The 14,335-nt window shown below is 34.2% G+C and overlaps 1 protein-coding gene across 2 annotated transcripts; it reads left to right on the forward strand.

Moving 5' to 3' along the window:
• Positions 1–3,538: 3,538 nt before the first annotated feature.
• Positions 3,539–13,015, forward strand: LOC111408119 (ABC transporter B family member 2-like). 2 transcript variants are annotated; one of them, XM_023037915.1, is made up of 12 exons: positions 3,539–3,954; positions 4,029–4,083; positions 4,170–4,345; positions 6,673–6,873; positions 7,716–7,975; positions 8,428–8,968; positions 9,170–9,549; positions 9,946–10,385; positions 10,693–10,934; positions 11,017–11,264; positions 11,661–12,073; positions 12,290–13,015. In XM_023037915.1, exons 1-12 carry the CDS (start codon positions 3,700–3,702, stop codon positions 12,838–12,840), a joined length of 3,762 nt encoding a protein of 1,253 aa, XP_022893683.1. In that variant the 5' UTR covers positions 3,539–3,699; the 3' UTR covers positions 12,841–13,015. The 2 variants fall into 2 exon arrangements, with proteins under 2 accessions (XP_022893683.1, XP_022893682.1); XM_023037914.1 differs by lacking the exon at positions 3,539–3,954 and having other exon boundaries at positions 4,051–4,083; positions 4,205–4,345.
• The last annotated feature ends 1,320 nt before the right edge of the window (positions 13,016–14,335 follow it).

A 14,335-nucleotide genomic window follows, 5' to 3' on the forward strand; every position in this document is an offset into this window, starting at 1 on the left:
ACCTGGGCAATCAACTCTACCAGCTCTCCAACCACGAACCACCACCTCCACTATCGTTAAAAACCACAACAACCGCCACCACCAAATACAATAACAATACCTATGCAAATCTCACTACCGTTTTCACCCAAAATCACCACTACCAACAACCACCGCCAACAACACCACCATCGTACACAGCCACTGTCAGGGGCACCACCACCACCAGAGCCACTGCACACGAACTAGCAGAACACAAATAAAAAAAAATTCAACCACTCATTGCCTAACCATACCATCAGCAACACCACCGCACAGGCACACACACCTCCACCCGTCAAATCTACCAACGATCAAAACCATGGAAAAAATCAACCAGAGCCGCGAGCAGCGACGTTCACAGCAAATCGTCGGAGAATTGTTCACAACACATCTACCTCGTAAACCATCGGTCACAGCAAATTGTCGGAGAAACTCCGCTAATCGAAGGAATTTAAGATCGAAGCCTTCATCACAGGCTCCGATCTCTTCATTCCAGTAGCAACGTACTGGCGACGGTGAAGTGAAATGAGGTTGATCTCCAGCGACGGCGTCATCTGACAGAGAATGAAGATGGAAAGGAAGAGTGAGAGTGCGAGTGTGAGAATGAAATAAAAGTGGGTGGAAATAAAATTAGGGTTCATATTATATGTCAAAACCTGATTTGTGCACAATGAAACTTGGTCCCTGGCTTTTGAATTGTAGTCTTTAAGTACCTGGTACCATGTAATTTTCCCCTTCAACTAATCCAACGAGACCCTGAAATTTACAGTCGGGTATCACTTCAGTGGCCCTAAGATCAAATGGTTATTAATAGATAAAAATTGTTCAGAGCTCATTCAAAAGGGATTCAATTTCGTGAAATCTCAAGGGTTTTTGTTTTTGTTTGTGTTTTTTTTCTTTTGTTTTTGTTTTTGTTTTTTTTTTTGTTTTGTTTTGTTTTTGTTTTTATTTTTGTTTTATTATTATTATTATTATTATTATTATTATTATTATTGCATCATGAAAACTAAGAAGATTTAACTAAGAGATTTTCTTCCAAATATTTTCGATTAGTTCTAAGCAATAATTACTATGATGTGCATAATGTATATGCCAATATTGGATCACTAGTTCAATTGAAGAATTATTAGTTAAATTCAAATATTATAATAAAAAATAATATATCAAACATTTTTTTGCAAGCAATAATCACATCATCCAAGTCAAATTCTAGATATTCGATATCTTCTCCTTAAAATAAAAACTTTATTTCAGCTATGGCTCATGAAGTATCTTACAACTAAAATAAAAAAGTTATTAGAAGTTGATCATTCACAATTGTTGAAAAGTACTTCTCGAAAAATTAGATACCCCCTTTTTTTTTTTTTTTTTTGGGTTTTTTTTTTTTTTTTTTTCAATACATTTCGTAGGATCTACAAGTACTATCAACCTACTTATCACTCATTTCGGATCTTGCTGATTGCTTTAAACTTTTGTTTAAACGAATATCAAGTGGACTGTGTATTATGCATCTTATGAAATTAATTAAAGCGTGTGGGGTTAACACCAAAACTACTATTAGTATTACTCATTACTTTAGCGCTACAAGCTAATTCCATTGCGGAAAATGAGAAGTAAAAGAGAGTGTGAAAGCTAATTCTCTAATTTTTTTTTCTTGGGATTAATCAAACTCCATTCGTTAAACATTTTGCATTATGGTTAAGAACAAAACGTAAAGAAAATAACATAAAATTTTAGAATTATTTGCCAACAATATTTGTCCACTCAACCCCCTTATGTTTACTAGTTAAAACCAAGCATAAGAAAAGCGTCCTTATATTACTAAAAACATATAGAAGTTATAATTATGATTTTCCAAACTAAGCCATAGATATAATTACCAACATGTGACAACATAAGGTAATGATAGTACACTATTAGTTGAACAATGGGTATCAAATGATATGTGGAGGAATTAAATGCACCTCCTAATGCTATGACTTTCATGAAAAAAAGTAGTTATGTCCGATCGTTTGATAGAATTTCTATGTCACAAATTTTATTTTGTCTAAAGTAGTTACTGATATTTTTTTATTGTTTCGCTTCGATTACTTTTTTAAATACTATTTATTTTAATGAAATATCGTACTTAAAAGACATCGTATGGAATTGCAAAAGACAATAGAACTCGACAAAATGAAATGCTTTGTGAAAGGTTCTTGGTTCATTTGATATTCACCGCTCAGCCCATGGCAATAGGATTGCATCACAGCTGCTCTACTCTGCTGCGGTCTTGCATTCTAGTAGAAAAATTGATGAAATTTAATTGAGAAACTGTAGTAAAACAAGAAAAATTTATTGAAAATATTAAATTTCATGATTAGCATGAAAGTAGCCGTATTTTAACTATGCCGACAAAGCCGATAATCCAAACATTGCCTTGCATGTTGATTACTCGTTAAAACTAGGACATGAATGTGTAGACTACCTCGTCAATAAGGAGGGAACATGGTTTATTAGACCAATCTTGCTAAATATACATGAAATTTGACATCATGAATGACATTCTTGTAAGTTTGTAATTTCTTATACATTGATTTTAAATAATTAGTGGTTTAGATTTTGACAAATCACACAATGTCAACAATACTGTCTTCTAGGAAAGTACATCTAAATTAATTCTTATTAGACTACCCACCAAAATCTATAAAAATCTTTCCTTTTCCGAATATGAGAGGGACAACTTGTGTTACAAACCAAAATTTGCCTTAGTTTGGAGGTGATTAAAATAAGATTTTTAGTCAAATTTGATAGAAATTAATGAAATATGTGGTTGAAAAGTTGGGGATCCCATGAAATATATATTTGAAATTAATTGTCAACTTTAAATTATATAAAAATATATATTTTAATCCCTATCAAACAGGAGCATGATGTTCCTTTATTTATCAACGTACCATGACAAAAAAATAAAATAAAAAAGAAATACCAAGTGTTGTATGGTGTGGTGTGAATATCAAAGGGTATACTGTTTAGCATCACTGGTGTACTCAAATATCAGTTTAGGTGGCAACTGTGTGTCATTAAATGATAGATTTACTTAAATGTAAATATATAATGTCATATGATTTATTTAATTGAATCTATCAAGTGTGGCCATTTAGATTGATATTCTTACGTCACCAATAGGTCCAATTCTAGATAGCATCATTCGATATCAATAATCAATTGACGATTTGACATCTCGAGTGTCAAACACAAAACAAAACAAAACACGAGGAATGCAATTATACACGTGATGGTGAGGAGTCATTTGCATAATAAATTTGAAAACCCAACTATCTCTCCAAACAAGATAGAATTAAACTTGCTGTACACTCCTTGTGTACAACAAGTTTGACACTCGAAATTGGGGCAAAATCTGTGTCATTGATTGTCTAAAATATTTGTTAAACTCAATGCATAAAAAGTTGTCACCTCACAATGATGTCAAATTTGAGGTACATATAGCAAGATTGAACATGATATATACGTAATAATCGAGTCCATGAAAGTTGGTTCATCTTTTCAATAAATGCCTGTTCTAGCGAGCAATCTCTTCTACTAAAATCCCATTTTTCTTCCAATTCAAGAAACTACTACTTTTACTTGGAAGTGCTAGCCATATATGCAAATTTCCAGCTGGGGGTTGAGGCTGAAATGAGTAGTAGCCAAGAGAATCCATTCTCATTCTCGGATGGGAAGACGAAAGGAGATGACAACAAGAAAGTTTCGTTTTTTAAACTCTTTGCATTTGCTGATGCTTACGACTATGTTCTCATGTTTATAGGATCCATTGGTGCTTGTGCGCATGGTGCTTCCGTCCCCGTCTTCTTCATTTTCTTCGGAAAGTTGATAAATATCATCGGCTTGGCTTATCTCTTCCCAAAAGAAGCCTCTCACAAAGTCGCAAAGGTATCAAGTATCGCTAATTTTTCATGCTTCCATTTATTTTTTGCGATCAATTAACAAGTATATTTGTATTGCAGTATTCATTGGATTTGGTATATCTGAGTATAGTCATACTATTTTCATCATGGACAGGTAAGAAATTTTTAAATTATTTCAAAATTTAGCAATTACATATAATTAATGTAGAATGAACAAAAAAAAAAAAAAATTATTTACAGAGGTGGCTTTTTGGATGCATTCTGGGGAAAGGCAGGCCACAAAAATGAGAATGGAATATTTGAGGTGTATGTTAAATGAAGACATTGGTCATTTTGACACTGAAGCTTCTACAGGAGAAGTCATTTCTGCTATCACCACTGATATCATTGTTGTTCAAGATGCCATTTCTGAAAAGGTACGCATTGTCTCGATTATGTTAGGCTGTACCTAAAAGTTAATATTCTACAAAGCTCAATAATTTAAAATAATTCCCAAACTGACATAGTAATTAGGTTGTTATTTTTCCAAAAAAAGAAAAAAAAAAAAGTTACCCTTTACTCAGAGAAAAACTTCGATGGGGTGATCACTCTGTCCTACGTAGTGGTTCGGTCATGTTATAATTGTGTTGGTTGTTGTTTGAATGAATAGAATGGATATATAGATGGCAATTCATGTGCCCGTCAATATTTATTCTCTATGCAGATGGCTACACTTGACACAGAATTAGGGGTTTTTGACAAATTTTTAATAAAAATTTTAGCAAATTTTGATAATGTATTATGGAATTTATTATTGAAAAGTTGATAAAATTATGTGTCCAATGAAATGTGGAGTTAAAATTAATTGTTGACTTTGATATCAACTTTTTATTAACTTTTTGAACTACCAAACAAATACTTAGTGCCTATTTGACACGCTTTAATTTATTTTATGGTTTGTTATAGGACTATTTTCAACCACACATTTAAAATATTTTACAAGTATATCAAAAAATTTTCCCTACCTTTTAACCATATATTCTCCTAAAAATTATTATTCAAAACATTTTTTTCCCCGAATAATGACCATCAACCAAGGGTTTAGATTCTACTATATGTGATGTTGACTTGTGCGATTACGCGAAATTATTGAGTGGATTAGGCCTAGGAATGCAAGAACTAAAATGCTTGTTTGGAAGATTGTTGAGATCTTCATGTATCATTATTCAAGATTAATGAGATAGCGCCTAAGTGATCATTTTTAGGATTTTTTTATTATTGTTACGTTTTTCTCTCAATCAATTAATTTTTTTTAAAAAAATAATATAATAAATTTCCTAATAGAATTTTTGACGTCATTTGAAAAAAAAATTAATTGATCGAGAGGAAAATGTAACAATAATAAAAAAAAATTCTAAAAATGATTGAATTTTTTTTAAGATATAAAAATAATCAAGATGAAAAAGTAGTATAATAATTTATAATCCCTATGAAGTAATAAAAATTTTATTAAGAATTTTTACGTTCAAAAAAAATAAAATTTGACGTCATACGACTTTAAAATTTCTTAATAAAATGATGTAAACTATATTGAGAAATTTTTCGCGTAAAAATAATAAACATTAATAAAATAATTGATTTTTTTCCAAAAAATGCGAGCTATACGTCTCTTTTTAGCATACACATTCGACGTACATTTATCTATTTTCGATATTCATTTAGATCCTTCGATATGTTTATGATATAGTTCTCGAAATGAGTTTTGAGAGGATATAGAAGATTTATGGATATGACTAGCGTATAATCATCGAAAAAAATTTAAAGTTAGTTTGTTATCAAAATTCTCGAAATATTAGTTTGGAATTGCCTATTTTGACGCATCATAATATTTGTCACGATTGGTCATTTCGCACAACATTAACGACGTGAAAATACTAGATTGTGAGTACTTCAAAATGATATTAAGAATATAATATTTCAATTTCATAGTGAGCCCAAAAACTAATAGAAACAAAACGGAAAAAAACTTGAAAAAACTGGAGGGTCAAATGACCCTAGGGAACCACCTTGGGTACGCCTCTGTCTACACCTTGGGAGGCATAATCTTTCAATTAGTTTAAATGAGTAATTTGATATGTCTAACTTTGAAGAGACTAATTCAATTCTAAAATTTGTGTTCTCGGATGAACTATCATCGTGAGGGAGTGTTAAGATTATAATACGACATTCAAGAAAGACAAAGTATCCCGCCTATGCCTTGATTTGGGTGGAGATTACGTGGTTAGTCGAGAAACAGGGGACATGATCCCCGTCACAAACTCGTGCTCGACTCTTATATTATTATTTTATTTTAATTCAATCATGTTTTTAAGTTTAATGTTTCTAAAAAGTAGTATTAAAAATTTAAGTACACGCAAAAACGAGACAAGGAATGAGAATGTTTATAATCCCAGCCATACTTCTCAACTTCATGGAAAATCCCTGTCGTTGCCCCAGAAATTATCAATGCAGAGAAATTTGCATAGAATATTATAAAATAGGAAAATTTTCACAATTAGTCCCTAATTTATTGCTCAAGTATAAAGTCAATCTTAAAACTTTAGAAAAGAACAAATTAGTCCTCAATCTTGATGAAGTTAGATTTTAACTTGAATTGGTAGCACTAAAACATGAAGTGAGATTTATTTTCATGACAAGCATGTGAAGATCCGGGACAGTGTATGAGTTTTTGTGCATCATTTTTGCTAATGGGTGCACGGTACAGGTAGGAAATTTTATGCACTACACCAGCCGTTTTATATCAGGATTCGCTATTGGTTTCATAAGAGTGTGGCAAATCAGTCTTGTTACTCTATCAATCGTGCCATTGATTGCATTTGCTGGTGCTATCTATGCCTATGTAGCCACTGGCCTTATTGCCAGAGTCCGCAAATCCTATGTAAAAGCAGGAGAAATTGCAGAAGAGGTTTGTCCCTCTTTCTCTGTAATGTTTGTAAATTAATGTGCATTTTTTATACACCTTTGAAGACCAAGAAAATCACTAGTTTTGCTTGCTGGGTCGGAAATGCTCGACTTATTAATTTATCCAGGTATTTTCAGATTCCCACAAGGGCACTCCAATGCTTAATTGAGGGACTCTTTTGGCATTTTATTTTTAGGCAATGAAGATTCTTTGTGTTTGAATTAGAAGGGTAGGATTTATTTAGAACTTATTTTAATATTATGATTTGATGAGATTTGAAGTAGGGTTAGAGCAAAATTCTACCATCAACTGTTAGTTTATATAGTTATAATCAATATACTCAGGACTACAATTTGGAAAACTTTGAGAAATTTTAGGCTATTATCTGGATATGATGAGATACAGGTAGGCCTGAGATTGTGAAATAACATTCTTTAATTTCCACAATAGGACTAGAGAATGTGCTGATAAGGAAATATGAAGCCTGCATATCATATTACCAATAGCTTCCAGCAGAAAATTCAACAATGAATTAGAGTATATGTCACATAATTGCTAGTTCTAAGAGCATGTTTGGCTTAGCTTAAAGCACAAAAGAAGTCAACGCCCTTTCTTGACAATATCAAGTGTTATACTGTCGAGAAAAAGCTACTTCCTTTTTTAGAAGAACCAGAGTGAAACATAAGGATAATAAATTTTCCTCTGATATGACTATGTGGTATGTGCGGATTATTTTCAATTTTTTGTATGAAATCATTCCAAGAATTAAATAGGAATTATGAATTATGTTCTCTGGATACACAAGTATGCGATGCATCCTTTCTCTGATTTATTGCATTTTTCAGGCAATTGGTAATGTCAGAACAGTGCAAGCATTTGTAGGAGAAGAGAGAGCAGTGAACTCATATATAACATCTCTGTTTAACACGTACAAGTATGGGAAGAAAGCAGGCTTGGCCACAGGCCTTGGACTGGGAACCTTGCACTGTGTTCTTTTCCTTTCATGGTCGTTGCTTGTTTGGTACACTAGCATTGTTGTACATAAGAATATTGCCAGTGGAGGAGAGTCTTTCACGACCATGCTCAACGTTGTTATTGCTGGCCTGTAAGCTTTTCTCTTTTCTAATATATTCAAATGTCATCATTATGAAATCACGTTGTTCACGTTTCCAAAGCACTTATATTTCAAAGTACATTCAACGTGAACAATCGACGACAATTGATTTTCACTTCAAGTGACCAACAAGGTATCAATTTGGTCGATGGTTTGCTTTGTGCATTCACTAGAATATATCTAGTCATTCACATATTAAATCTTACTTTCCTACAAAAGAAAAATGTGATTTCTCTAATATTATCCTCCATGATCAATCAACCTTCTACTGAGAATTAGACTTGAAACATTTTATTCACCAATATTTTCTGGGGATGCTCATTCTTTTCCGGGTTTTCACTGTGTGTCAAGAGAGAACTACATTACATGGTTCTCTGTCACATTCATGTCATCTGTGATTATCATCATAACAAAAACAACCAACATCTTTTGTTATTCTCCAGGTCACTAGGACAAGCAGCACCAAACATTACAGCATTTATTCGGGCAAAGGCATCTGCTTATCCCATTTTTGAGATGATTGAGAGGAATACGATAAGCAAAACCAGCTCCACAAATGCTAGGAGACTGAGAAAAGTAGATGGCCATATTCAATTTAAGGACGTAACATTTAGCTACCCATCCCGTCCTGATGTGCTGATTTTCGATAAACTTTCTCTGAATATTCCTTCTGGAAATATTGTTGCCCTTGTTGGAGGAAGTGGATCTGGGAAGAGCACGATTATATCTTTGATAGAACGTTTCTACGATCCCATCTCTGGACATATACTATTAGATGGAACTGATATTATGGAGCTCGATCTGAAGTGGCTTAGAAAGCAAATTGGATTAGTAAATCAGGAGCCTGCACTTTTTGCCACTACCATTAGGGAAAACATTCTTTATGGGAAAGATGATGCCACAATGGAAGAGATAACACTCGCAGCAAAACTTTCCGAGGCTATCAATTTTATTAACAATCTTCCTAATAGATTTGAAACTCAGGTTATATTTATCTCTTTATTTGTATTTGTTCATGAGATATAGATGTATTTTGATCCCTTGGGTAGCTTTATCACTTGAGTTTGTCAATTTTGGCATAAAGTTTGTTGAGTCTATTGATGAGCTCGTTGACTTTATATATGGTTTCCTAGGATATAAGAGAAACGAGAACAAATTTTACAGACTTGTGGATACTTTTTGTAGGTGGGTGAGAGAGGAATACAACTATCGGGTGGACAGAAACAAAGAATTGCAATATCACGTGCAATAGTGAAAAATCCTTTAATACTTTTGTTGGATGAAGCAACTAGTGCACTAGATGCAGAGTCTGAGAAGAGTGTGCAAGAGGCTCTCGATCGGGTGATAGTGGGACGAACAATTGTTGTTGTGGCTCACCGTCTATCTACTGTTAGAAATGTTGATACAATAGCTGTCGTCCAAAATGGTGCAATAGTAGAAACTGGAAGCCATGAAGAACTCATCTCAACCCCAAATAGTGCCTATGCTTCACTTGTTCAACTACAGGAGACAGCTTCCTCATGTCGCTTCCCATCACATGGACCTGCCATTGGGCAACCTCACAGGTATGAAATTCACCTTATGGGATATTTTCTTATTTGACTATAATTGCACAAGTATTATATTTCTCCTCAGGAAAAGTTCAATAGCTAAAGCGATTTAGTTTACGACTAATTTCTTTACCCATCTGAAGGGCAATTGCAGATATACATTTAGCTTTACTCAAATATTGAAATTGTAGACAATGATGACAATTTGTAACTATCCCAACTTAAGTTTTATTTTTATTTTTTTGAAAATTTAACTATAAAGAAATACTATGTATAATAATTTTTTGACAATGTTACATGCCAATACAAAGCATGATATTCCTTTGGACTGATTTCATTTTGATAATGCCAAATCACCTATTAGATGCCTCTTATTATTCATTTTGAACATTATTTCTTCTGTTTGGACAGCATTAGGAACTCACGTGAAGGTAGCATAAGGTATTCACGTGAATTATCCCGCACAACTACAAGAAGTCATGGTGCCAGTTTTCGTTCTGAGAATTCTATAAGCAGATATGGTGCTAATGGACCAGATAATATTACACCGCCATATATTCCATCTGGAAGATTGTATTCGATGGTTCGTCCTGACTGGTTTTATGGGGTTTTTGGCACCGTATGTGCATTTATTGTTGGGGCTCAGATGCCTCTTTTTGCTCTCGGAGTTACTCAAGCTCTTGTGTCCTACTATATGGATTGGGACACAACACGCCGTGAAGTAAAGAAAATTTCTTTCCTCTTTTGTGGGGGTGCTGTGATAACTGTCATTAATCATGCTATTACACATCTATGTTTTGGGATCATGGGAGAACGGCTTACACTTCGTGTTCGAAAAATGATGTTTACTGGTAAATGCTAATTCAATAGCCACTTTGGCATTTTGCAACGCCAGTTACAATTTATATAATTACTACTGCAGTATGCCACATTATTTGAAGAATTATATGGATTTAAGTTATTTTCTTTGGACGAATTCATAGAAACTTTTTGTCACTAAAAAGACAAATTTAGTAATTGGGAAAAAATTGGAAATATAGACATAGAACAATGGTGTCCTAATAACTCAATAATACTCAAGAAATTCAAATGTATTATTATCATCATTATCTGGACCTTGTAAAGCGTGCTTGCTTATTCACCTTTGTTCAATTACAGCTATGTTGAGAAACGAGATAGGATGGTTTGATGACACGGACAATGAAAGTGCTATGCTAGCATCACGATTAGAAAGTGATGCAACTTTGTTGAAAACTGTAGTGGTTGATCGTTCTACAATCCTGTTACAGAATGTAGGCTTGGTTGTCACTTCATTCATTATCTCCTTCATCTTGAATTGGAGGCTCACTCTTGTAGTGATGGCCACATATCCGCTGATTATTAGTGGTCATATCAGCGAGGTATCTACTCTTTCCACTTCCAATTTAGCAGGTTGAGAAAATTTATAATGTACTTCAGCGACTTATCTTTGCTTTGTTTTAGAAACTTTTCATGCAAGGCTATGTTGGTGACTTGAACAAGGCATATCTAAAAGCTAACATGCTTGCTGGTGAGGCTGTCAGTAACATTCGAACTGTTGCAGCATTTTGCTCGGAGAAGAAGGTACTTGATCTTTATGCTCGCGAGCTTGTTGAACCATCTCGGGGTTCATGCAGACGTGGTCAGAGTGCTGGAATATTTTATGGACTCTCACAGTTTTTCATATTCTCGTCATACGGGCTTGCCTTATGGTATGCTGCTTTGCTTCAATTTTTTAGAATTTCAGCAGAAAAGTTGTTCCAAAACAAAAACCATCTTAACAAACGTTGCACGTCACGTCAGAGTAAGGTATTTTAAATGTAAAAAATGTATAAACGTCAGTCACGGACTGCATAAGAACATCAAGAGGTTAAGCATTATTCTCGATAAACTTCCAGTAAATTGAAATCATTGTAAAACATTGTCACCTGCATACCATGCATCTTTTGTTGACATAGAAATAAAGAATGAGGATTCTATTGGAGCAATAAAGTTAAGACTGTTTAAAAACTGGCATACTAAGTGAAACATTATAAGAGACTTGATTTTGATTTGATCCATGAATATATTTAGATGAAAATGTGGCTAATCTTTCCTAAATTTTTTAGGTATGGTTCAGTTCTGATGAGAAAGGAACTTGCTAGCTTCGAGTCTGTCATGAAAACATTTATGGTTCTGATAGTAACGGCCTTGTCTATGGGTGAGACACTAGCTATGGCACCAGACCTCCTAAAGGGGAATCAAATGGTGGCGTCCATATTTGAAGTGTTAGATCGGAAGACCGAAATTATAAGTGATGTTGGAGAAGAGATTACCAGGGTAGATGGCATAATTGAGCTCAAGGATGTTGAATTTAGCTATCCTTCGAGACCTAATGTTTTGATTTTCAAGGACTTCAATCTTCAAGTGCATGCTGGCAGAAGTATGGCATTAGTTGGACAAAGTGGTTCTGGGAAAAGCACTGTAATTTCTCTCATACTCAGATTTTATGATCCAACAAATGGGAAAATATTGATTGACGGTAAGTTTCTTTTGCTATATAAAGGCTCGATTCTAGTGACTAAAATGATTTGGAAAATGATAACTATTAGTGCATTATTTGAAGTACATTTTATAATGAACAAATTTTAGCTTTTCTTTCTAAATACTATTAAGTAGTATCCTATCCTTTCTTCGAAACATGCATATAATGTAAAAGAGTTGTTATATAACGCTTTATGCTGTCAAATTTACGCAGGCAAAGACATCAAGAAACTAAAGCTTAAATCTTTAAGGAAACACATCGGATTGGTCCAACAGGAGCCGGCTCTTTTTGCCACGTCAATCCATGAAAACATTCTTTATGGTAAAGAGGGAGCCACGGAAGGAGAAATTATTGAAGCAGCAAAGCTTGCTAATGCGCATAGTTTCATCAGTGCCCTTCCGGAGGGCTACTCAACTAAGGTTGGCAAGCGAGGTGTTCAACTTTCTGGCGGGCAGAAGCAAAGAGTAGCAATTGCACGTGCTATTTTGAAGAACCCTTCAATTTTGCTCTTGGATGAAGCCACTAGTGCTCTTGATGTGGAATCAGAACGCTTGGTGCAACAAGCTTTAGACCGGTTGATGAAGAATAGAACAACAGTCGTGGTGGCACATAGATTATCCACCATTAAAAATGCAGATCAAATATCGGTTTTGCAAGATGGGAAGATTATAGAGCAAGGGACTCATTCTTCTCTCGTGGAGAACAAAGATGGTGCATACTATAAACTCATTAGCTTGCAACAACAGCAATACCACCACAACTGACAACAACTTCTTTTTCTTTTTTCCCCAGCATATCTTGGTTTATATGTGTAAAGGTGAATGTTTATGTCGAAATATATTAACTATTTGGTGCCAAAATATATGTTCAAATTAGGATTTTCTTGTTCTCCCATTTTTAGAATAGGAAATACAGTGAATCCATACACCTTATTGACGAGCTCTCTCTTTTCTTTTTCTGATTCTATAGAGAACAATTTTATTGCTCGTCGACCAAGTGGACACCAATTGATTGACAAAGCAAGAAACCTTCTTTTACAGCTCTAGCTTCAGCAACATCTTCACCATCCTGAAATGACCATCCCTGGTGATTCCTAATACTTGCATTGACAACAATAATTCTTTTACTGAACTCTACTTTCCAGAACCTTCTCGAATCACTCCTGCCACACCCTTACCACCACCACTCTTCATCGTCGCCTCCACGACACCTCCCCTTCACACAAGGCCATCACTACTTTACCAGTAGCACCAGGCAGTCACCCCTTCTTCATGGATCAACATATTTCTTTCTTTTCATCTTACATTTAACTTGTCATTTCTAATATTTAGTTAAAGTTACTTTTATTACTTATATAAAAAAAGTTGCTTATTTTGACCGTGAGGAATTATTGATTTTAAAATAAGTAACTTTACTTTATTACTTATAAGTACATTTTTTATGCTTAACCAAACATGCAATTACATAAATGCTAACCAAACACGGCGTACACTCTCTTCTCCCTGACACCTTTTATTTGCGGGATATAGAGCAAAGAAAACATTTGTTATTTCTTATATGTTTCTAGAGTCAGATAGATAATTACATCTATATTGCTAATACATCTGGCTTGATGTGTCACTGGTTAACTAACCTGTCACTGAAATAACAGTTTAAATGACTGACATTCAGTCCTTTTCAACCTTAGATTCCAAACTACTGATATAGTTTCAGCGTTTGGAATTGACCTTCTTCCCTGGATTTTTAATTTATGAAGCATACTTTATAAGTTTTTGGTAAGCTATGGTGTGAAAAGCAGAGTATGATGAAGAAAAAAGCAGTAACTTGGAGATATAAATTGCATGCATAAAGATATTTTGAAAGAAAAATTCAACCAGAAACTACCGCCTTCCAAAATGCAGGATACATCTAAGAATCTTCGGATACCAATTAAGATGGTTAGATTTATATATGAACGTAAACAGCAGAAGAAGTGTACCCTTGACAACAGATTTTTCCTTCATCACTTTCTCCATGTCCGATCCAAACAGGGTGTTAAAGGACGTGGAAATAATTTCAAAGCAGTGATTTAACTTCCTCGTATATTATGTTTCTTGAATGTACAAGTGCAAATCAACAAATTTCCACCAGTCATTTTTTGGAAAAAATTTGACAAGTTCTGGCTAATTGTCTGCAGCCATCAATACCCGATTAATGCTGTGAATATGGCTAGTTCAGAGTCTAATATGCATGGATATGGTCTTGTTATTTTCTTTTTGC

Source organism: Olea europaea, chromosome 13 (genome assembly GCF_002742605.1).
Source record: "Olea europaea var. sylvestris chromosome 13, O_europaea_v1, whole genome shotgun sequence".
Classification (NCBI taxonomy): Eukaryota; Viridiplantae; Streptophyta; class Magnoliopsida; order Lamiales; family Oleaceae; genus Olea; species Olea europaea.

What these genes read in the sequence shown, in the direction of transcription:
- LOC111408119 (XM_023037915.1), top strand. Translation starts at nt 3,700, where the DNA reads ATGAGTAGTAGCCAAGAGAATCCATTCTCATTCTCGGATGGGAAGACG. An exon ending in ACTATTTTCATCATGGACAG is followed by an intron (nt 4,084 to 4,169) that starts GTAAGAAATTTT and finishes AATTATTTACAG; the next exon opens with AGGTGGCTTTTTGGATGCAT. An exon ending in TTAGTGGTCATATCAGCGAG is followed by an intron (nt 10,935 to 11,016) that starts GTATCTACTCTT and finishes GCTTTGTTTTAG; the next exon opens with AAACTTTTCATGCAAGGCTA.